At 68.4% G+C, this 22518-nt stretch overlaps 1 protein-coding gene across 1 annotated transcript; it reads left to right on the top strand.

Annotated features, from left to right (window-relative positions):
* The first annotated feature begins 1281 nt into the window (after positions 1-1281).
* Positions 1282-20567, top strand: CAPN15 (calpain 15). Its single transcript, XM_051842139.3, has 15 exons — positions 1282-1686; positions 3024-3124; positions 4663-4729; positions 9656-9949; positions 14401-15874; positions 16376-16584; positions 16687-16870; positions 16941-17164; positions 17600-17725; positions 17800-17952; positions 18272-18433; positions 18521-18732; positions 18809-18972; positions 19047-19225; positions 19291-20567. Exons 4-15 carry the CDS (start codon positions 9768-9770, stop codon positions 19466-19468), a joined length of 3447 nt encoding a protein of 1148 aa, XP_051698099.1. The 5' UTR covers positions 1282-1686; positions 3024-3124; positions 4663-4729; positions 9656-9767; the 3' UTR covers positions 19469-20567.
* The last annotated feature ends 1951 nt before the right edge of the window (positions 20568-22518 follow it).

Genomic DNA, 22518 nt, shown 5'->3' with positions numbered 1-22518 from the left:
GCTGGAGCCGGGTCTCCCACCTCCCAGTGGGCACACAGCAGGAAGCTGGGCTCAGCCGCAGAGTGGGGACTGGAGCCCAGGTGGCCTCACAACCCCCTGCCGGACGCCCGCCCCGTTCTTGGACGCACGGAGAGGCGGTCCCGGGGGGGGGGGGTTGGCTTCCCTAGGTCTGCGGGGCCCCCAAAGCCTGCAGCAGCTACAGCACCGAGCGGCCCCAGTGCACAGCTCTGCCTGCCCACCCCAGCCTCCCCCCGCGCGGGGTCTCCTGAGGGTGGTGCTCACCCCGCCCGTCTCTGCACGCCGCAGGTGGACTGGGTGCTCGGGCACTGGGCCCCCGCCCCGCTGTGGGAGACCTGGTGGTGGCGGGCATTCGGGGACGGAACCAGCACAGCGAAGGCGCCTCTCCGTCCAAGCTTTTCAGACTAAGGAAGTTTCAGTAACTTCGACTTCCCACCGAAACAGGCCCGGACCGTCCGCTAGGCGGCTGCTGCCCTCCCCAGACCGCAGCCATACGTGGTCAGAGGCCACCCACGGCCACCCGGGGTGGACAGGCAGGGTCTGAGGGCCACCTGTGGCCCTGCCAGTGTTCCAGGGCAGGGGGCGGGGACAGAGGCCGTCAGCCGCTCACTCCGGAAGCCACCTCTGCCCTGGCTTCGCCCTGGCCGAAGGCCCTGCCGCGCGGGCTCGGGCCCGTGGACCGACCACCCCTGGCTCCAGTCCATCTTGCTCACAACCTCACAGCACCGCCGCGCTTCCGCGTCGCCCGCTGCACGGCAGGGGCCTCTCCCCACCCCCCGCGGCCGTCCCTGAGGCCCCTGGACATCGCCACGCCGCCGGGGCCCTCCAGGGACCGAGCCCAGCTGCTCGGAGGGCCGGGGGCAGAGGCCCGGGGCTGGGCTGAGGGCTGCGAGCGTCGCCCTGATCCTCTCAGCGGCCCGGCGCGGCGGCAGGCCCGGAAACGGACACTCCCAGCGGCAAGGCGGAGGGACCCGCGTCGGCCGGCGACAGGACCCCCGCGCGGGCGCAGCCCGCCGGCCAGCAGCGAGGGCATTCGGGTGCCCGGGGCGGCCCGAGAAGACGCCCCGCCCACGAGAACACTGCACGCGCCGGCGCCCTCGCGGGGCATTGTGGGAGTGGCAGCCCTGCGCCCTCCTCGGCACCCGCCCCGCACACGCACCCACTCCGCATTAAACGGCTCTCGGGGCGCCGCTGGGGTCCGACGCCCTGCTCTCGGCTGCCGCCCCCGCAGCGCCCATTCGGCGGGCGGCCGGCCCCAGAGGTGCCTCGGGGACTACAATTCCCGGCGCGCCTCGCGCGGCGCCGCCGCTCGGCGCGCGGCCTTGTGGGAGCTGTAGTCCGCGCGCGATTCACAGCGCCGCGTGCGCCCCCGGCGCGCCGTAGCCTCAGGCCCCGGCCGGGCGCTACGCTACGGAGGTGGCGTAAGGCGGGCGCCTGACGCGGGCCGGGGCCGGGGCCGGACCGGGGCCGGACCGGGGCCGGGAGCTGGGCGCCTCTGCGACTGCGGCGCTCGTGGGGCCGCCCTGGCTGCACGGTCGCCGGCGAGAGGGGCCGCGCGGCTCTCCGGAGGCAGGAGTTGTGGATCGGCTGGCGGTGACGAGCGGGCCCCGGGCCAGGGCCGCGCCTCCCGGGCCGCAGGGTCTGAGGCGGCAACGCCGGGCTGCGGAGGTGAGTCCCGCGCGCCGGGCCGGGGCCGGGGGCCAGAGATGGGGACCCCGCGGGGATCGCGGCTGCCACCGCAGGCCTGGCGCGGCGCGGGTGGCCTCCGGGGGCCGGCCCGCCCGGGCTCCGGGTCGAGGGCAGGGGCGGCCGGGCCCTCGGAGCCGGGTCTGCTGCTGCCCCGCCGGCGCCCGCCGGCGTCGGCGAGAGCCCCCAGCGGGCCCCGGCGCAGCTGCGGAGCGCGGAGCGCGTAAAGGCGGGAAGCCGGCGCGGACCCGGTCCCGGGAGTCCCTGGAGGCGGCCGCCGCCCCCGCCTCGCCCCGGCCTGTCCTTGAGCGCCCTTACTGTCCGGGCGGAGCGCCCGCTCTCGGGCCGCCTTCCAGGAGGAGGCGCCGCGCACCGGCCTCCCCGCCAGCCCGGGGCCCCGCGCACCGGCCTCCCTGCCAGCCCGGGGCCCGAGCCCGAGCCCGAGCCCGAGCCCGGGGCCATCCCGCACTTGCTCTTCCCGGCTGCCCTGGGGCTGGAGCTGGGCCGCGGGGAAGTTACGGGAAGCCACAGCTCTTCCTGCTGGCGGCGCTGGGCCCCTGGTGGTCCTGACCGGGAGACCCGTGCCCTGTGGCCGGGAAGTGCTGGCCGGCGGCCCGGCCGGGTCTCCAGAGCGCTGGAGGTCGTGACCCGACTGCCCGGGCCCTGCAGCAGCCAGGAGGCCTAGAACGCGCGTCCAGGCCTGGGTGTGGGGTCCACTAGGGAAGCCTCCAGCGGTCCTGGTCTTGCCAGAGTGGGGGTCGCAGGTGAGGGCGCCCCCAGTGCCTCCCTCCCCCAGTCTGGGCTGGGGCAGCTGAGTGAGCTTCCCCCGCGTGGCGGGCCGGAGAGAGTTAGCCTGTGGCCAGCCTGGCCCAGACGGCTCCTGCAGGTCAGCTCAGCCTGGGAGTCAGGACCTGGAGGGAGCTGCCCGTCTGCGTGCCGGTCCCCTAGCGCCGGGTGTGGAGGGGGCGGGGGGGTCTCTGCCACTTCATCTCCCTGCTCTGCCCTGGCAGGGACAGTGTCCGTGCCAGGCTCTCCTCCTGCATGGCTGCATTCGTCCCCGGCCTCGGGGCAGCACCCTGGGAAGCCCCGTTGACGGATGGGGAAACCGAGGCGGAGGGCCGGAGGGAGCCGAGCCTCCCTTCCGCCTCCTCCCACCACCTCGCCCGTGGCGGTTGGAAAGGGGCCCGGAAGTCCTCGGAAGTGAGTCCTGCCCGGTCAGCAGGCCGAGCGGCCGTGACCCTGCAGTGTGGCCCTGGCGCGCAGGGCCTCTGCTCGCCAGGAAGGCAAACAGCAAACCACTTGGGCTCTTTGAAACACAGGTCCGGAAGCCCGGGAATGGTAGTGACTTGTCCCACCCGCGCTCCTCCTGGGCTGCCACCGGGCCTGGACCGTGAGGCCGGAGTGATGCCAGGCGCAGAGCGTGAGTTTGCTCGGCTTCTTCCTGCAGTGTTGAGTCTGGGCCCTGCACCGCTGCCTGGGCCGCGGCCCTCACTGCCCTGTCCCCGTCGGGCACCCACACCCGCACGGCAGGAGCGCCCCTAGGCTCAGGCTGGCGCGCCCCGCCCGGCCGGCAGAGCGCAGTGGGTTTCCGCGCCGTCCAGCCACCGCCAACTGCTGAGCCTCCCCTGTGCGAGCCACGTGGCCCCACCCTGCCCTGCTGAGAATGCCCGAGGCTGTGCACCCCTGCTGCTCTGCTGCCCCCCTGCCAGCGCCCGCCCTTCCCAGCCCTGCGCCGGGCAGGTGGTCAGTGCGTGACATCGGTCAGCTGCTCACCACGGGTGTCCCCGGCCGTTCGGGTTCTGAAGGCTGAGGGGCCTCCCAGGTGGTCCCGAAAGGCAGCCCCAACCGCGGCTTGGAGTGAGGATGGACTTGCTGACCTGTGCGCCTGCCTGGGTGTCCCACTCAGGGAGGCTGTGGGCTGAGGCCGGGCTGGAGGCCCTGTGACTGCAGGAGACCTTGCGATGAGAGGTCGGGGGGCCCCTGGAGTCTGTCAGCAGCTGCATCGGTGCCTCCGGGGCAGGGCCTGGCCCCACACACCCAGGAGGGGCAGTGTGGGGCCCTCGCTGCCCCTTGCGCTCCCTGAGGAGCCTCCACGGCTTGCCGTGTAGGAAGGCAGATTCCAGGGCACCAGGTGGACTTGCTCAGATCCGGCTGCTGCGACCGAGTGGGCTGCACCCACCCGCACCCCCTCCTGGGCCTGGGAAACAGACCCTGGCCCCGGGGCCGCCGTCTCCGTGTCCCCTGGTGGCCGGCCAGAGGACGCGCCTGGACGGGGCTTCAGGGTGTCCGGGGAGCCAGGCGCACAGCTGCTGTGAAGGCGCGGTGCAGGTGCATCCGCAGAGGCCTGCTCGCTGCCCAGGGGCTCCTCTCACGCCCTCCCCCTCCGCGGGCCCTCCAACGTTGCCCCTTGGGAGGGGGCGGGGAGTTCTGGAGGCCCTGCCCCTCAGAAGAGGTGGCGGGAGGCCCCTCTGAGCTGCTCTCCGGAGCCCAGGCCCGTGACCCCTGTCCTGCCGCCCCTTGGCAGCGGCCTATCTGGGCCTTGTCTCTGTTGGGAGTAGCTTTGCCCCGAGCCGAAGTCTGGAATCCCGGGGGTGTTTGCGCTCCCTGACGGCACCGTTGTTCACAGTTTTCTTGCTGGTGGTGCATCAGCGAGGTAGTGCCAGAGAGGGCGCACGGCTACCTGCCCTCCTGCCGGGAGGCAGCCGGGCCAGGCGGGCATGGCCCTGTGTTCCCTGCGGCGCAGCCTTCCTGGGGCGGTGCCGGGGCCGGCTCCCTGGAGCCCCCAGCCAGCGGCTGGAGCCGTGGGGCGGCAGAGACGTGCGGTTGAGGGAGCGCTCCCTGTCTGCTGCAGGTGGAGAGGGCGTGGCGCGCGTCTCCCCACGCCTAGTGGGAGGTGCTTGTGTGCTTCTGGGTCCCAGAGCCTGCACTTGGCTCACAGGGGGTGTTTCTGGTTTTCAGCGGAGCCTCCACGGGCCACTCCAGCGAGGTCAGCTGAGCCCCGCCTCCCCTGTGCTGCTGTGCTCATGTAAGAAGGAGATGGGTGAGCGAGGGAGGAGGCAGAGACCTCACGGTGTGGTGGCTGCCCCGCTGGCAGCTGGAGTGGCTGGGTGACGCCAGGGCCTGGGGCCAGGGGAGGCGTGGCTGGCGAACTCTCCCCCCGGGCGCCTGTCCTTGCCAGCGCCCAGGAAGCCTGGGCTGCCCTCCCTGGCTCGAGTGTCTGCAGCCCTGCCCGTGGACGGCTGCCCGAGGTCTGTTCCTCGTAGTGGCCCAGGCCCAGGGCGGTCGGGACAGGATCTTGGGCAACCCTGTTCGCCGTCCAGGCAGGTCCAGAGTTGGCTGCAGGCCTTTCGGACTGGACTGGACAGGCTGGGTGCCTCTGGCCAGGGCAGTGAGGAGCTAAGCGCACCCCTCCCCCAGCCGTGTCCTCCTTCAGATGTAGGACAGACGGATGCAGCTTCTTTTTTTTTTCTTTTTGAAGATTTATTTAATTATTTGAAAGAGTTACAGAGAAGGAGAGACAGAGAGAGTTTTCTTCCATCTGCTGCTTCACTCTCCAGATGGCCACAACGGCCATTGCTGGGCCAGGCTGAAGTGAGGAGCCAGGCGCTTCTTCTGGGTCTCCACGAGGGTCAGGGGTGGAAGTACTGGGGTCTTCCTCCTCTGCTCTCCCAGGCGCATCAGTGGGGAGCTGGAGCCGAAGTGGAGCAGCGGGCCTGGCACTGGTGCCCGTCGGAGAGGCCAGCACTGCTGGAGGCGGCTCTGCCCTCTGCCACAGCGCCAGCCCTGCACCTTTATCTTTCAGTGTTCATTTGTTTACGTTCATACACTTGAAAGGGAGGCTGGGGGCCAGGGCGGGGAGACCTCCGTCTGCTGGTTCACTCCCAAAATGAACCAGGCCAAAGCCAGGAGCCTGGGACTCTATCAGGTGGCCCGTCCACACGGGCCCGAGCAGGGGCCCAAGCACTTGCGCCAACACCTGCGGCTTCCCAGAGTGCACAGCAAGACGCTGTATCAAAAGCAGAGCAGCCAGGCCTGGGATGCAGGTCGCGAGCTGCGGCTAACACGCTGCGCCACGGCGTCCACCCCGTCACAGAGGACGGGGACGTCCTCCGGGAGCTCCAGGCTGAAGCTGAGGGCGGGGCCAGGGCCGGGACCCTGTGTCTGGTGCGGACTGCTCTGCAGGGGACTTGGCCTGCTGCAGATAAGCCCGGAGGCCAGGGGTCAGAGTCCAGAGCCTTCCCTGAGGGAGCCATCCAGGTGCGTCTGGCCTTGGGTGAGTCACTCGCACACGCTGGGCTGCTCGGTGGATTTGTGGAGCAGAAAGGGGGAAGTGCTGAGAGTGGGGTGCCCCCTGGGTGGTGCCAGGCCCCGGAGACCCGCTGCCCTGACGCAGCCTGGCTCTCGGCACTCGGAAGCTTCCTGCTAAAGGAAGGCTCGCTGCCCAAGTGCAGGCCCCCGTGCTGGCACTCGTGCCGAGGGCCCTGTCGCTGTGGAGGGGACCTGCCAGTCCCCCCCGGGTGCAGCCCTGGCCTGGCTGCTGGGGGAGGACGGGAAAGGGCTCTCCCCCTGGTCCTGGTCCTCCCTCGTGTCAGCGGGGGCAGAGGCCGAGCTGCGGTCCCCGGCCACAGGGCCTGGCTGAACCATGCCCTGGTGGTGGCTTGTCTTTGGCGTCACATCTGGACCAGCAGCCTCCTGGCCGGGGCACGGTGGCGTGGCCGTGGGTGCTGGGCTGGGCCTGGTGCGCTGCCTCTCCCCTCCCCCACGCCCCCGTCTCCGTGGGGGTGGTCCTGGGGTTGCGGCATGGCGGTGGTGTGGGGAGAGTCCTTAATCAGACTCAGGGCCCCGGGAGGCAGGTGCCTGCCTCAGCCACGGGCTTGGTGGTGGAGTTGTAGAGCAGAGCCCCACCCCTGCCTGCCACATCACACAGGGGAGGTGGGGCCACCGTGAGTCACCAAGGTGTGGTGTGTGGGCAGACACACTGCGGCACTGCACGGCACCAGCCCCAGAGCGTGGCTCTGTCCCCGGGGAGACCAGAGGGAGGGCCCAGGGTCAGCGGATGGAGCTGAGATGGCGGTGGTGGGAGCAGGGAGCGGGGGGCTCGATGGGTCTCTGCTAGGACCAGGCTGCCCCGGTAGAGAGGGTGACCTTGCCCTGCCTACGCTGCGTCCTCCCGAAGAGGAGCCCACCTGCTCTTCTGACGGCTTAGGGAGGGCCTGCCGGTGCCAGGGCTGCGCCTCCAGGTGTCCCCAAGGCCAGATGTAGGCCACACCTTGTGTGAAACTGGGGCAGCCATGCCAGATGAGGGCGGGTCTCAGGGTGTGGCCTGGTGGGGGACCCTTGGCCGAGCCTGTGGGCAGCTCCCCTTGGTCCCCCTGCGTCCCTGTGCCGTGGCCTCTGGCTGTTGCACGTGCTGGTGCTGTGGTAACGCGTGGACTCGGGTTCTGAGTGTTGCTGCCTGCTGTGTGCAAGCGCCTAAAACAGTGTAGTGTGCAGCCGAGCACACAGGTGAGTGACGGGCCTAGAACCTGGCACCAGCAGCCCTGCGGGGAGCGTGGCTCTGCCCGCCCTGTGGAGCCCCTCCCACCCCCGCCACCCACTCCCTCCTCAGAGCCCCTCCCTGGGCCACCTGCTTACCTCTGTGCCTGGGCCCTGGAGGGTGGACGAGACCTCGTCTTCCGCTCTGTGGGTTCCATCCCCAGCGTCCTGGCCAGGGGCTCTGCTGTGCTAACAGCCCCAGGGCTGCTGCCCAGTCCTGCCACAGAGGCGTCCTCCACTACACTTCTCACCCCCACACGCCCCAGAAGCCTGGGGGGGGGGTCCCAAGGGGAGCCCTGGAGCCCACTCACCCCCGATGGGCACTGAAACTGCCCGAAGGCCCTGTCTTGTCCCCAGCCGGAGGACGGTCTCACCACCCCATGGGGGCCTCTCCTCAGGGGATGTTTGGGGCAACATCGGGCCTGGGAATCACCCAGGTGCCCAGGGCGGCTCTTCTGGAGCCGGCAGTCCGAGACCCGTCTTCCTGTAGGCCGTCTCTCCTCTTTGTCCCACAACAGGAGACTGTAATGTCTCCACCCTCCCTGGGGAGGCCCATCCCTGACAGGCTGCCCAGGACTGCTGGACACCTCTCCCAGGCCGGTGAGGGCATCGGTGAGGGCAGGGGGTCCTTGGAGCTGCTTCGTGCAGGGCGCTGCGTCCTCCACGTGGGACCCAGGTGTCTTCCCTGGAGGACGGGGCAGGTGGTCCCCGGAAGCGGGTGGGTCGGTGAGGCTGGGGGACTGAGGTGTACAGCCCTCTGCTTTCCGGTGAGTGTGGCGGAGCAGCTCGTGCCACCGTGGCTGCTCTGCCGGCCATGGCTCCCAGCCCCGAGCACTCCGCAGTGCAGAGGGGGCCCCAGTGTCGTGTCTGACCCTGGCTGGTGTGGGACTGGCGGCCTGCTGCTGAGCGTGCCGTGTGCCGTGTGCACTTCGCCGCTGGCACCCGTGGCATGTCCACGCTGAGACACATACAGCACGAGTTCTGGAGCCCAGCCAGAGAGCGGTGCCGAGTGTCTCAGAAGTACTCCGTGATGACGTCATACCACGCCGCGGCTGCTGGGAGATCTGAGCCTGTGTCTGGCTCCTGTCCCCCCAGTCGCCCCCCTTCTAGGACCACACGGGCGGCACCTCCAGCTCTGACATGGAGATCAGGGAGCAGCTGTGTCCCAGGAAAACTGTGGACACTGGAATTTGGATTTCATGTCGCTTTCGCCTCCCAGAGAGTATCATTTTCCTGAGTGTTAAAGTCGTCCTCAGTGTGCCTGCTCTGCCCGTGTGCTCCGTGCACCCGGTGCTGCTAGTTTGACCCAGTGCCGGCTCCTGAGTTCCAGGGACTTCATTCAGAAGTGGGGAGAAGGGAGCTGTGGCCCACGGGGTGGAGGCAGACGGGCAGCTGACAGACCACGGTCAGCAGGTCAAGCTGCCACCGGGACACCCGCATCCCACAAAGGAGGGGCTGGGTTCAAGTCCACCTGCACTTCGGGTCCAGCTGCCTGCTAATGGACGTGGGAGACAGCAAGTGAGGGCTCCAGTGCTCGGCCCGTACCCACGTGGGAGCCCTGGATGAGTTCCTGGCTGTTGGCAGCGTTCAGGGGATGAAACAGTAGATGGAAGACATTTCTCTCCCTCCCTCCCTCTCTCTCTGACCTGCTTTCCAAGTAGATGAAAATAAACGTTCAAAGAAAAAAGAGTACTGACGAGGAAGAAAGCCAGCCAGCCAGCGAGCCAGCCTTGATCCCTAGGCACCCATGCACGTCACTCACGTGCCAGGAGGGTGTCAGGGTCTCCCCCTCAGCCACAGGGCCCAGGATAGTGTCCCTGGAAGCCGGTCCCCTGACAGAGGCCCCGGCCGGCTTCCGCTTCCTCTCCAGCCACCCAGGAGAGGGCGGTGAGCCTCTGGAGGGAAGGCCCGGGCCACAGCGGACTCTGGTCTCCTTGGGTTTCTGCAGATGGGGTCCTGCCTGGGGTGTAGGGGTTTGTTCTGGGGGCTCCACAGTAGCACGTGGGCAGCAGCGCTGCCACCCGTCCCCTGCTGCTGCGGCCTGGCCCAGCCCTGCTCTCTCCCTGTTCCGCGACCCCCACTTGACCCTTTGTTCTGCAATAAAGCGCAGTTGTGTGATCTCTTTGGAGACCAGAGACAAGCGATGTGGGGGTTGATGGGTCTTCTGGGCAGGGTGGCCTCCATCCTGGCCCCAACACCCTGCAGGCTGTGGCTGGCTGTGGCCCCGGCCGTGGGTGGGCCCCCATGGCACAGAGGGACACAGGGCACCTCCCCACGTGGGCCCATCCCGGGCCACTCAGCATGCTGGGAGCTTCTCCCAGGGCTCTGAGGCTTCGTGTGTGAGGCTTTGTGTGAGTCATGCTGTTTTTCTCTTTTCGCTCTCTCTGTTTATCTTTGTTGTGGTGTCGCTGACCAGCCGGCCGCCTGTCTCCGGCGTGGGCACTCTCCTCCCTCCATGCTCCACTTCGCCCGCTGCCGGCCAGAGGTGACCAGGCCTGGCTCTCAGCGTGGCTGCTGTCAGGGGGGCCATGGGGAGCTCTGCCTCCTCCCTGGCCACCGAGACCGAGTCGGACCACGGCTTCCCCGGGGGGCCACCCTACCCAGGGCCCCCGGCAGCGGCTGGCTGGTGTAGGAGCGGCCCTGGGGGGCCTGTCTGGGGAGGCGCCCTGGTCACCCGGCAGCACCAGCCCCTGCACCCCCGGGCCCGCAGGTAAGAAGGTGGGGAGAGGGTGGCCCTGAAGGGTCTCTCGGGTGCTTGCAAAGGGGGGTCCGCCTTAGGGTTCCCCAGCAGCTCACTGCCAAGCAGACGAGAGCTGAGAGGCCCTGGGCTGTGTGTGCCCTGGTGGACCAGGTGTGGGGCTGGGGGAAGCAGTGGGCCCTGGACCCCTGTGGCTGCCTGCTGCCCACCTGTCTCTGGTGCCGGTGTGCCGGTGTGGCTGATGTGGGGCAGGTCGCCCCCTCCCTGAGACCCCTGTCCTGTGGCCTCACCAGACTGATTCCTGGGGCTTGGGGGGCCTTGGGGCGATGCGGCAGTAGTAGCCCCTGCCTTCATGGGGTTCTCCAGCTTGTGTTCCACAGGCACAGGCTCCTCCCTCTGCCCTCCGGGGAGCTGGCACGGTCAGGCCTGGGGGGTCCCTGGTGCACTAGCGAGGCTCTAGGCAGGTTGGCGTGTAGGGCCAGTGGTGGGGGTCCACCCTAGAGAACGAGGAGCTGGGGGCAGTCTTGAGGTCCTGAGAGGGATGCTGGGAAGCCGGCCCGTGGCTGACACCATGGGGACAGTGGAGGAAAGTAAGGGAGGTGCCTTCCCCGCTCCTGTTGCCGCCACACTGGCGACGCTCCGCTGAGCAGCTCTGTTGAGATGTAACTCGGTCACCGTCAGACCCCACCGTGAGCCACAGTGGGCTCCTGGGGTCGGGTGGCCATCCCACAGTCCAGTGCCGCAGCGGCTCTGTCGCCGCTCGGCCCCAGACCCGCCCACTGAGCTTCCCTGGAGAGCTGGGCAGTGGAGGCCGTCTTCAGGCCCATCCCTGTGGGCGTGGCTGAGGAGGGCCGCTGGCTGGCTGCCCCCGCCTTGCTGGTGAGGCTGCCGATGGCCTGGTTCGCTCTGCGTGGCCCGTGCTGTCCTTTCTGGGGCGGATGCCTAGGAGCGAGTCCCTGGGCCCAGCTTAGGTTGTAGAGCTTTCTGGGAAGCAGCCCAGCTGTTGCCCCAAGTGGCTGTGCCCTTGGAGCTCCCCCAGCGGTGCTGGGCAGGGGCACTCGCTGCTGTCGTGACTGACCTCTGCCTTCCTGGCACACTCGCGTCAGGGTCCTGAGGCATTGTGGCGGGAGAGCAGCCTCCTCGGAGGCCATTGCCCGCCGCGCGTGGGCTCGTGGGCTCCATTTTTTCCAAGTTTGTGAAAGTGAAGGCTTCTGAGGTTCAGAACTTGGTTCTTCCGAGTCGCATTTTTCAAATGGACCTGGATGTGGTCTCTTGGCCTGTTGAACCGTCAGTGGTGCAGACGTGCGGGAGCCCTTCCGTCCTCCTCTGGAGAGGACGGGCACTCGGTCCGGGGTCCCAGCCCGTGGGAGGCCTGGCCAGCTGGAGCACCCCAGGCAGTCTGTCCACTGCTGCCTGGCAACAGGCCCTGCACTTGGCACTCGGCTTAGGGTTGCCTGGGCCGCCAGAAAGTGGACTAGTGCTGGCCTTGGCTCTGGCTCCAGGGAGAGAGTGGAGCAAAGACCAGCAGCAGCAGAGGTATAGGTCCTACCGTGTGTGTGCGTGTGAGAGAGTGTGCGTGTGAGACTGAATGAGAGAATGTGTGTGTGAGAGACTGAGAGAATGTGTGTAGAGGGTGTGGGAGACAATGTGTGTGTGAGTGCGAGAGACTGAGAATGTGTGTGAGCGAATGTTGGGGGTGCCTGTGGCACCCTAATGTCTGCTGATGCAGCGTGCCCCTCCCCGGGTTCCCGCCCCAGACAGCTGCCCGTCCACGTCTCCTGAGAGCTCAAGGCAGAGCACCCAAGTCAGATCAGGGGCAGGTGCAGGTCGTGACCCCGAGGGCTCCAGGCAAGGACCACACAGAGGGGACGTGTCTGGTCGAGCAGAAGGCAGGTGGGGACACTGCTCTGGGCCCACACGAGCACAGGACAGGTCTGGCAGACCCCCTCACCGGGCTCTGACAGCAGGCACTGGGGCCAGGAAGGCACGGTGGAGAACCCTGATGCACTGGCGGCTGCCCACGGCACTTCAGGAAAGCACGTGCTGTCACCCCAGTGACCACCCCCAGGTGTGGCTGGCACGGCCTGCACTCTCCCCTCTAGCCCACTGTATCCGACCCTCTGCCCTTGGTGCCGCTCACCTCGGTCACCAAGCAGCCGGCCAAGCGCTGGCTGCCTAGGGCCACAGCGATGAAGACCCGCCCAGGACGACCCACCAGTGAGTGGAATCTGGAGCACTTCATGCCCTAAGCGGGGTCCATACCTCCGGGAGCATGGGCAGGAGCCCCCGAGGCATAGTCTGCCATGGGCACAAGGCTGAGGTGCCAACTGAACCTAGTGCCCTCTGTCCCCTGCAGGATTGGCAGGGGCCGTGCAGCTGTGCTGCACAGCCAGCCAGGGGCTTCCCTTGGTGTGGCCTGCACGGTGTCTGCCTAGGAAGCCCAGGTCCTCGTGGACCACCGACCCCTCAGCTGTTCCTAGGGAGTTGTGTGCCCAGTCCTCGTGGACCACTGACCCCTCGGCTGTTCCTAGGGAGAGGTGTGCCCAGTCCTTGTGGACCACTGACCCCTCGGCTGTTCCTAGGGAGTTGTGTGCCCAGTCCTCGTGGACCACTGACCCCTCGGCTGTTCCTAGGGAGTTGTGTGCCCAGTCCTCGTGGACCACTGACCCCTCGCTGTTCCTAGGGAGTTGTGTGCCCAGCCCTCCTGGACCACCGACCCCTCGGCTGTTCCTAGGGAGTTGTGTGCCCAGTCCTCCTGGACCACTGACCCCTCGGCTGTTCCTAGGGAGAGGTGTGCCCAGTCCTGCCCTCACCCTGTGCACAGTGCAGAATGCTGCAGCCAGGTTCACTGGAGGTGCTCACTTCCTGGCCACTTCAGGTGGACGTGGGTACTCCAGTGGGCAGCTGTGAGTGGGACTGCGTGTTGGCGACACCAGGCGACGGGCAAGCAGGTCCTTTCTCCTGGAAAGTGCTTTGACTTGCCTGTAGGAAGAAGAACCATCTCCTTTTCCTGGAGCCAGTTTCCTACAATGCGGCTGCTGCCACGTCCTGAAGTTTGGCGTGTGCGGTGCGCGGCGGTCGAGCCCGGCGCAGCTGGGGGCTGCTTTGAGTCTTCAGGCTCCGGCCGTGGGTCTTTGACTTCCAGGCTGCTTGGTGGTTTGGCCTCACCCCTGGCCCCTTGGTCCCTGCCTCTAGCATATGAAGGTGGGAAGGGGTCAGAGCAAGGACCCTGAGGAAGGTGGAGCCAGGGCCCTGCTCAGAGGCCATCTGGTCACCTGTGTCCCCTCTGCCTTGGCCAGCCTGGCGGAGAGGCCTGTGAGGTGTGGCTTGTGGGGTCCTTGAAAGAAGGCGGCACCCCCAGAGTCTCTGGTCCCTGGCAAGTCTCCTCCAGCTGCAGGAAGGCCACTGCCTGTGCTTCCCCAGGGCCAAACTTGGTCTTAGGCACTGCTTTCGCCTAACGCCTACTGGGCTGCAGACAGAATCCTCCTGGTTCAGTTTGCTTCCCGGGGTGGCTGTAGGCCCTGTCGTGTCCCTTCTGCCAGTGTTTGCCAGAAGACCTGTTGTGAGATGACCTAGGAAGGGCCCCTCGTCCACCTCTCCCTGCCTTGCGGCCAGCGGGGTGGGAAGGGTCCGGCCAGCCCAGTGGGCTCTCTGGGCTCTGCAGCCAGGCCAGGGGCCCCTGTGTTTCTGTGAGGGCACAAAGAAGTCGAGTTGTCTCCAGGCAGATTGCCAAGACTTACTGACAGAGCCAAGGTCCAAGCTGACCTGGGCCTGGCTCCGTCTGGGGGACCCCTCTGTCCAGCTGGGCCTGTTATCCCTGCAAGAGGAACAGGCATCACAGAACTCATTCTTGGGGGAATTTTCTGCTTTCTATAGTGTTTGTTTAATTATTTATTCTTGAAGAGGTCTGGCTGGCACGTGCAGTGCTAGGAGTGCAAGCTTTGTGTGCTGCTGTGAAGAACAGCCGATTTTCCTGCCAGGCTGAGTGCTACAGTCTGGGGGACTGGTACGGTGTGGAGCCCCCAGTGCTCTGCCTGGCCCCATGGCCCCACGGGCACATCCCACTTTCCCTGCCACGGGGCTGGGCACTTCCCCTTCCACACCCAGCACCGGGCTGTGCGCCAGGCTGCAGACGCCTCCTCTGAGGGGCTGCCTCTCCTTGCGTTGTGCTGCCCTGTCCTCAAGGTGGTGACATCAGGTGCCCGGGCAGTCCCCAGCCAGGCCCACCCTGCCATCTGTGCCACGTGGGCACGGGGGCCACTGAGCTGTGGCCCTGTCCTGGGCAAACACTTTAGAACCTCTCTTCTGACAACAGCCTCCCCCCCCCCAGATGCTCAGCCAGGGGTCTGCTTGGGCTGGAGCTCTGGGCAGCACCAAGCCCCTCCCAAGACAGCCATACCGGCCGTGTGTGCAGGCCGTGTGTGCCCTGGGGGGCCGCACTGATGGTGGGTCTTCTCTCGCAGCCACACCCACTCGCCCGGGTCTATGGCCGCAGTCGGGGAGTGGTCCTGTGCACGCTGCACCTTCCTGAACCCTGCTGGCCAGCGTCAGTGCTCCATCTGCGAAGCTCCCCGGCACAAGCCCGACCTTGACCAGATCCTGCGGCTCAGCGTGGAGGAGCAGAAATGGCCCTGTGCCCGCTGCACGTTCCGGAACTTCCTGGGCAAGGAAGCCTGCGAGGTGTGTGGCTTCACCCCCGAACCCCTGTCTGGAGCCTCCCTGCTGCCCATCATCAATGGGGTCCTGCCCAGGCCACCCACTGTCCTGGTGGAGCCCAAAGGCAGCTGCAAGGAGGAGCCGGGGCTGGTGCGGACAGCGGGGCTGGCGGCCGTGGAGCCGGGCGGAGGACGCCCTGCGGAGCAGCAGGAGCAGCAGCAGGAGCAGGAGGAAGGGGTGACGGAGCCCAGGAGCGGCTGGGCCTGCCAGCGCTGCACGCTGCTCAACACTCCCGTGGCCACCTCCTGCTCCGCCTGCGGTGGCCCTCGAAAGCTCTCACTGCCCAAGATCCCTCCAGAGGCCCTGGTGGTCCCTGAGATTCTGGCCCCTGCTGGCTTCCACATCGTGCCGGCCCCGCCGCAGCCGGTCCCTGGGGAGGCTGCCGAGACTGACCCTCCATCCAGCAGCCAGGGCCCAGCCGCTGCAGACCAGGAGCCCCCCCGGATCCCGCCCTTCAGCCCCTTCTCACCCACTCTGCAGAACAACCCCGTTCCTCGAAGCCGCCGGGAGGTCCCCCCGCAGCTGCAGCCGTTGGTGCCTGAGGCTGCACAGCCTTTGAGCTCCACTGGCTCCAAGGGTGCCCCCCAGGGCCCAGGGCGGGCTGGGGCAGGGGCCTGCCGCCTGGCAGAGCTGCTGTCGGCCAAGCGGCTGAGTGCGCTGGAGGAGGAGGCGCCTGAGGGCGGCCCCTCCCGCGGTGAGGCCTGCAGCCCTGCCCCGAGCAGCGGCAGTGACGTCATCGACCTGGCAGGTGACTCAGTGCGCTACACGCCCTCCAGCCCGTCCAGCCCTGACTTCACCACCTGGTCGTGTGCCAAGTGCACACTCAGGAACCCCACGGCAGCCCCCAGGTGCACAGTGTGTGGCTGCTCCAAGCTACACGGCTTCCAGGAGCACACGGAGCCCCCCGCACACTGCCCTGACTGTGGCACCAACAAGCCTGGCCCCTGTGGTGGCAGCTGCGGACGGGGCCCCTCGGCTCCCAGGGCAGCTCGCCTCCTGCCTGAGCGCCCGGGCCAGTGGGCCTGCCCTGCCTGCACCCTGCTCAACGCACCCCGGGCCAAGCACTGTGTGGCCTGCCACACGCCCCAGCTCCTGGTGGCCCAGCGCCGGGGGGCCGCCCCGCTGCGGCGCAGAGAGAGCATGCACGTGGAGAAGCGGCGGCAGACAGACGAAGGCGAGGCCAAGGCCCTCTGGGAGAACATCGTGGCCTTCTGCCGGGAGGTGAGGACCAGGACCGCCGCCCGGGCTGGCTGGCCTCGGCAGCCCCGTCTCTTCCCGCGGCCTCTCCTCGGCCTCCTGTGGCCGCCGTGCTCTCTCCAGACCCACTTCTGTCCCTGCTGCTCCCCTCAGAGGCCCTGGGCTCTGACCAGGGACCTGCCTACCTCCTGTGGTGAGTCGGCAGCAGCTCTGTCGCTGAGGCTGAGCACCTAGCCTGGCGCCGAGCGCAGCCTCCTGACCGGTGTCCCTGCTAATGAACCAGGGGCGGCATCTGCCCACCTGCCTTGGCGCTCAGGGTCAGCAGGAGGAACTGTCTGTGCCCGCCCTGGGCAGGGGCCAGGGCGGGTCAGTGCTGCGTCCCCCGTCCTAAGAACCCATCTGTGCGTGGGTTCCCTTTGCCCCTTCCCCGCCCGCGCGTCTGCTGTCCTCAGGCACTCTTCCCTCTGCCCTCCCTGGCCGGAGGCCGCCCCGCCTGGCCTGAGTGTGGGCCTGTGGTCTCTGTAGAACAGCGTGAACTTTGTGGATGACAGCTTCCCCCCTGGGCCTGAGTCTGTGGGCTTCCCTGCGGGGGACAGCGTCCAGCAGCGCGTGAAGCAGTGGCTCCGGCCCCATGAGATCAACTGCTCCGTCTTCAGGGACCACAGTGCCACGTGGTCCGTCTTCCACACCCTCCGGCCCTCGGACATCCTGCAGGGGCTGCTGGGGAACTGCTGGTGAGGCTCTGGGCACCCCCTCCGGGCAGGGAGACCGAGGGAGGGCGGGGAGGCGGGCAGTCCGGCCACAGTCGCCCCGCTGAGGCCGCTCGGCTACGCCAGGTTCCTGAGTGCTCTGGCGGTGCTGGCTGAGCGGCCGGACCTGGTGGAGCGGGTGATGGTGACGCGCAGCCTGTGTGCGGAGGGTGCCTACCAAGTGCGGCTGTGCAAGGACGGCACGTGGACCACGGTGCTGGTGGACGACATGCTGCCCTGCGACGAGGCCGGCTTCCTGCTCTTCTCGCAGGTGGGGGCTGCCTGCGGGGCCGCGGGGGGGGGGGGGCGGGGCAGCGTCCTGACTCCGGCCCCTCCCCTAGGCACAGCGGAAGCAGCTGTGGGTGGCCCTCATCGAGAAGGCTCTGGCCAAGCTGCATGGCTCCTACTTCGCCCTCCAGGCAGGGCGCGCCATCGAAGGCCTGGCCACGCTCACCGGTGCCCCCTGCGAGAGCCTGGCGCTGCAGGTCAGCTCCACGAACCCCCGAGAGGAGCCCGTTGACACTGACCTCATCTGGGCCAAGATGCTGAGTTCTAAGGAGGCTGGGTAAGAGGGGCGGGCACTGCCATGGTGAGGAGTGGTGGGAGAGGCAGGGGCAGTGCCCTCTGGCTGACCACGGGAGACCAGCCGGGGCTGGTGTTCCCACCCGGGGAGCCCAGTAACCACCTCCCTGTTGAGCCGGCGGCACGAGCCCATGGAGGTGCCTGGTGGGGGGGGCTGTGTTCTGAGACCATCCATGTGCTGGTCAGCATGCGAGTACCCCCAGCCCCCTGGAGGGAACCTGTCGGGAGGGTCCAGACCCCACCCCCGCCCCCCGTAGCCCCAGCCTACAGGAAGAGGCCCTCGGAGCTGAGCTGGCCGCTCAGAGGCTGCCCGCCCGGCTGGGTCCTGTGCTTCTGCACGGGCGGGGCGTTCCCCGCCATCCCGCCTGCGCTGGTTCTGCCGCGCCGGCCCGGTCGCAGGGGCTGCTCTGCCGCACAGGTTCCTCATGGGCGCCTCCTGTGGAGGGGGCAACATGAAGGTGGACGACGCTGCCTACGAGAGCCTGGGGCTGCGCCCGCGCCACGCCTACTCTGTGCTGGATGTCCGCGACGTGCAGGGCTCCAGGTGGGGGCTGGGCAGGCCCGGGTGGGCGGGAGCCGCGGGGGCGCGGTCACAGCCCTCAGTGTTGCGGTCCGCAGGCTCCTAAGGCTCCGGAACCCGTGGGGCCGCTTCTCCTGGAACGGCAGCTGGTCAGACGAGTGGCCGCACTGGCCGGGGCACCTGCGCAGTGAGCTCATGCCGCATGGCAGCAGCGAGGGCGTCTTCTGGATGGAGTACAGCGACTTCATCAGGTACCTGGGCACAGGCCCCCGTCCGTCCGGGCTGAGTCCCTCCCTGGGCAGGCGGGTAGGCCTGGGTCCACCCTCACAGGGGCTCAGGCACTGGCCTTGGAGCCTTGCTCTGCGCGGGTCGGCGGGGTGTCTGCCGTCTGCACAATCCTGGGCCCAGTGCCCTCTGGTGGTGAGCAGGGGCCTCGGCCGGGTGAGGCGTGAGGCCAGGGCTGGGAGAGGACAGCGACGCAGAGAGCCTCCTGTCTGTGACCTGGCTGCCCCGGGCTGCTGTGTCCAGCGGGCTGGGCAGTAGACTGCACGCAGCTCTTGCCACCCCCAGGTACTTTGACTCCGTGGACATCTGCAAGGTGCACTCAGATTGGCAGGAGGCCCGGGTGCAGGGCCGCTTCCCCAGCACGGCCAGCGGGCCTGTGGGGGTGACGGCGCTCACGGTGCTAGAGCGCGCCTCGCTGGAGTTCGCCCTCTTCCAGGAGGGCAGCAGGTAGGCATCAGGCAGGGTCGGCTCCACCAGGTTGAGGTCCCCCATGGTCACGGCCACTGGCCCCAGCCCACGATCTCGTGCCCACAGGCGCTCAGACACAGTGGACAGCCACCTCCTGGACTTGTGCATCCTGGTGTTCCGAGCCACCTTCGGCAGTGGCGGCCGCCTGAGCCTGGGCCGCCTCCTGGCCCACAGCAAGCGCGCGGTCAAGAAGTTTGTGCACTGTGATGTCATGCTGGAGCCGGGCGAGTACGCCGTGGTGTGCTGTGCCTTCAACCACTGGAGCCCCGCCCCGCCGGGTAACGCCCCCGCGCGCCCTGCGGCCCACCCATGGGGAGGGCTGCCAGCTCCCTCACTCACACCCCCCCCCCACAGCCTCCAGCCCTTCGGCAGGGATCCCTCGAGCCGCTGAGCCGCCTGGCCACGTGCTCGCCGTGTACAGCTCGCGGCTGGTCATGGTGGAGCCGGTGGAGGCCCAGCCAACCACACTGGCCGACGCCATCATCCTGCTCACAGAGAGCCGAGGCGAGCGGCACGAGGTGGGTGGGGTCCTGGGGGGGTGGCCGCAGGAGGGCACCCCACCCCTGCCTGACACATCTGCGCCTGCGCCCAGGGCCGTGAGGGCATGACCTGCTACTACCTGACACACGGCTGGGCGGGGCTCATCGTGGTGGTGGAGAACCGGCACCCCAAGTCCTTCCTCCACGTGCAGTGTGACTGCACCGACAGCTTCAACGTGGTGTCCACACGCGGCAGCCTGCGCACCCAGGACAGCGTGCCGCCCCTGCACAGGTGGGCAGCCCCCGCCCCCAGGCCCCTCAGGCCCCCAGCTGGTCCTCACCAGCCCCCTCTCCCAGGCAGGTCCTGGTGATCCTGTCCCAGTTGGAGGGCAATGCTGGATTCTCCATCACCCACCGCCTGGCACACCGAAAGGCGGCCCAGGCCTTCCTCAGCGACTGGACAGCCTCCAAGGGCACCCACAGCCCCCCCCTCACGCCTGAGGTTGCCGGCCTGCACGGGCCCCGGCCGCTGTGACCACAGTGCCTGGGCTGGGGGCTGCGTGCGAACACACCACCCCTACATGCACTTTACGAGGGAGACCCGACGGAGGACGCTTGAACCAGAATCTCAGGACCCCGCCCAGGGAGCCGGTGCCGCCCCGAGGCACAGCTTCCCGTGGGCCCCTCTCGCCCCTCCCACCCCCACCCTGAGCACCCACAGTCCGCCTGACCAGGCCTCCCGGCCGCCTTGCAGAATACCTCGAGCCAGGTGGACTCCACACCAGCCCCTCCTGCCTGCTACGGACCCAGCTGGGCTGCCCCTCCCCCCGGGACGTGGGGACCTGTGCCGGGTGAGGCAGCCAAGGCTCCACACAGAACCAAATCTGCAGGGTCAGGCTGGGACCCCGGGGTGAGACCCGGGACTCTCTCCCGGGGAGCTGTGAGGTCAGAGCCTTCGCACCTCAGTGTGACCCCACCAGGCAGCGGGGGTCCCTGGAGGCACATGGCCCCAGGGCCTGGCCCCCAAGCAGTGCGCCCCAGGAGGCAGGTGCCTCGGTCCAGGGCTCAGGGCTGGAGAGCCCCTGCCCAGCCGCTCCTCCCGCAACACTATGCAATTCCTGGAGCGCCGGCAGGATCGAAGCCATGACGGGCGGCAGGTCGGGCAGCCGGGCCCAGCCGTGCTGTCTGCTGCTTTGTCCTCAGCACCCTGAACACTGCTGGGTCCAGCAGAACCCTTGGCCAGCACTGGCCTTGGCCCTGCCGCACAGAGGGACCCCCTCCCCAGCCCCACTGCCTCTCCCACTCCTCCCCAGAAGCCCAGGGAGCTGAGCTGCCCTCCTGCCCCTACTGCTCGTGGAGGCCCGAGCTCTCCTGTGGATGTCCGAGCCCGCCTTCCGTCCCCTCCCGCCCCAGGCAGCAGGCAGCCCCGGGCCTCCCGGGAACATCCCCCTCTCCCTTTGGGCCTCCTTGTACTCTGAGCTGTGAATATTTTTAACCCTGTAAATAAGGCCAGCTCTTCTCACACAGAGACTATTTTATCAGCCGTCCCTGTCCCAGATGGGTCTAGCTGGTTCTCCATGGGTGGCTTCTAGACTCAGGCACCAACGGACCAAATAAAAGCGTTTTGTTTTGTAGCGACGCCTCCTGCCTGCTGCCCTCCAGGGACCAGCTCGGTGCCGCGGTGCTGGCTGCCGAGGCCCTCCCTCCTAGGTGCCCCTGGGCAGGGTCCTGAGGAGAGGAGGCGTTGGGGGGCCGGGGGGAGGCTGCAGGCACTCCCAGCAGGCCCTGGTGCCGGAGGTTGGCCTCAGAGCCTGAGGGTGTCCGGGTGGCCAGGTGTAGGCGCCGTGGGGAGGACCAGGCGTCCAGACCCTGCGAGCCAGGAGAGGCCCTCAGCAGACGGCAGGTGTGCCAGGTCCTCCCGCCTGTGTCCAGGGGGTGGGGGTCCTGAACCCACCCCTCACCCAGCAGAAGCGGGAGTCCGGGGGCTGCTGGCGAGGCGCCTGCTCCATGCCCTCGACCCCTGCTGGCCTCGTCCCAGGGTGGGCCCCTCCCCGGGGCACAGGTCCCACGCAGGGTTCGTCCAGGCTGTGGGCTGGCAGGAGGCGGAGGTCCCTCCCCTGGACGCAGCTCCGTGTAAGAGGCCTGTCAGGGGCCAGCCTATCGAATGTGAAAGCAATTAAAGCCACCAGCAGTGTTTGCTCCGGGCGGGCCTCGGGCAGCGGGGAGCTGCCACAACACATCTCACCTCGGCGCCCGCAGACGCCTGCCCTGCCCCACCGCGGCTGCGCACCAGGCCGGACCGTCTGCGGTGGGGTGGGGGCTGGGGTTGTGCCCGCCCACGTGGCTGGCACAGAACTGGCTCTGCCCGCCTTGGACATGGCCACCCTGGCCAGCGCCAGTCTCTCTGGCCCTCAGGACAGCCCAGGAAGGAAGCCCTGAGTGTGACACAAGGGGCTAGGGCTGCCTCTCCAGCCCGCAGCTGGCCCTGGGGCCCCGGCTGCTGCCAGCGTGCAGGGAAGGGGGCGGGACCGGGACAGGTGTTGGGCAGGGCAGCAGAGGCCCAGGAACCTGGAGAGGACAGCTGGCCAGGCCCGTGGACTTGGCAGGCTGGCTGTCCCTGGAGCGCACCCGGGGCCCCAGCTGGCCTGCAGGCAGTGCAGGGGCGCCCTGAGCCGGGTCCCAGCCTGAGCGAGCACCGTGCACTGTGGCCGCTGAAGCCGAAGCGCCGGAGAGGCCCCTCCTCCCTTCCCCTGCGTCCTCCTCCCACCTGTCTGCTTGCTGACTCCGCCCCCCCAGCCCCCCCTCCCCGTCACTGGTCCCTTCCCGGACGGGCCCTGTGCTCCGCGGCCCTCTCCTGGTCCTCTGTGGGTGCTGCTGGCCCGGTGGCCTCTGGGGGCGGGCGGTGGTGTGTTCTCACTTGTGAGGTGGCCCTGTCAGAAGCACTTAGTGTACAAATTAGCTGCGGCCTCCCTGCCTCCCGTGCAGCTCTGGGCGCTGGGCTGACAGGGCCGCGGCTCCAGGCCCTCTCGCGCCTGCTCAGGGCGCACACAGCTGCCGGTGTGGACCCCTGGCTGCCGCCCACATCGGAGCAGGAGGGCCTGTCCCCTACCAGCCAGCCAGGGCTCGTACCAAAGCCCCTGACCTTGACCTGAACGGGGTGGCCACCGTGGGGGGGCAGGAGGAGCTCCAATGAAGTGGTCAGGGGGTTGCAAGGCGGAGGCCTGGCACCAGGATACCCTAAGAGTGGCAAACCCTGGTGTTGAGATGCGGGGGCCAGCACATGGGGCCAGCAGAGGCCCCCATGCCCCACCCGCCAGCCAGGCTGCCACTCAGGCGGGGAAAATCGCCTGTGACAGGCCCAGGAAGGCTGGCCCCGGGGGCGCCGCGCCGCGCACACGGTTCCTCTTCCCAACATATGGCCGCTGTCGGCCCCGGGCACTGCTTGGCCAGTGCCAGGCTCACAAACCGAGTGGGGGCTTCAGCCGCCTGAGCCCCCGTCCCACCCGCCCGGCTGGCTGCTCCCTGTGATCGCAGGCTCACGTGCCTCCTCCGCCTCCCACCCCAGCACCTGCCAGGCCCTCCAGG

This window comes from Oryctolagus cuniculus, chromosome 19, assembly GCF_051225735.1.
Source record: "Oryctolagus cuniculus isolate XC-2025 breed Fujian yellow rabbit chromosome 19, ASM5122573v1, whole genome shotgun sequence".
Lineage (NCBI taxonomy): Eukaryota > Metazoa > Chordata > Mammalia > Lagomorpha > Leporidae > Oryctolagus > Oryctolagus cuniculus.
Note: the sequence above shows the minus strand (reverse complement) of the source record. Positions and strands in the feature narration are given on the sequence as shown.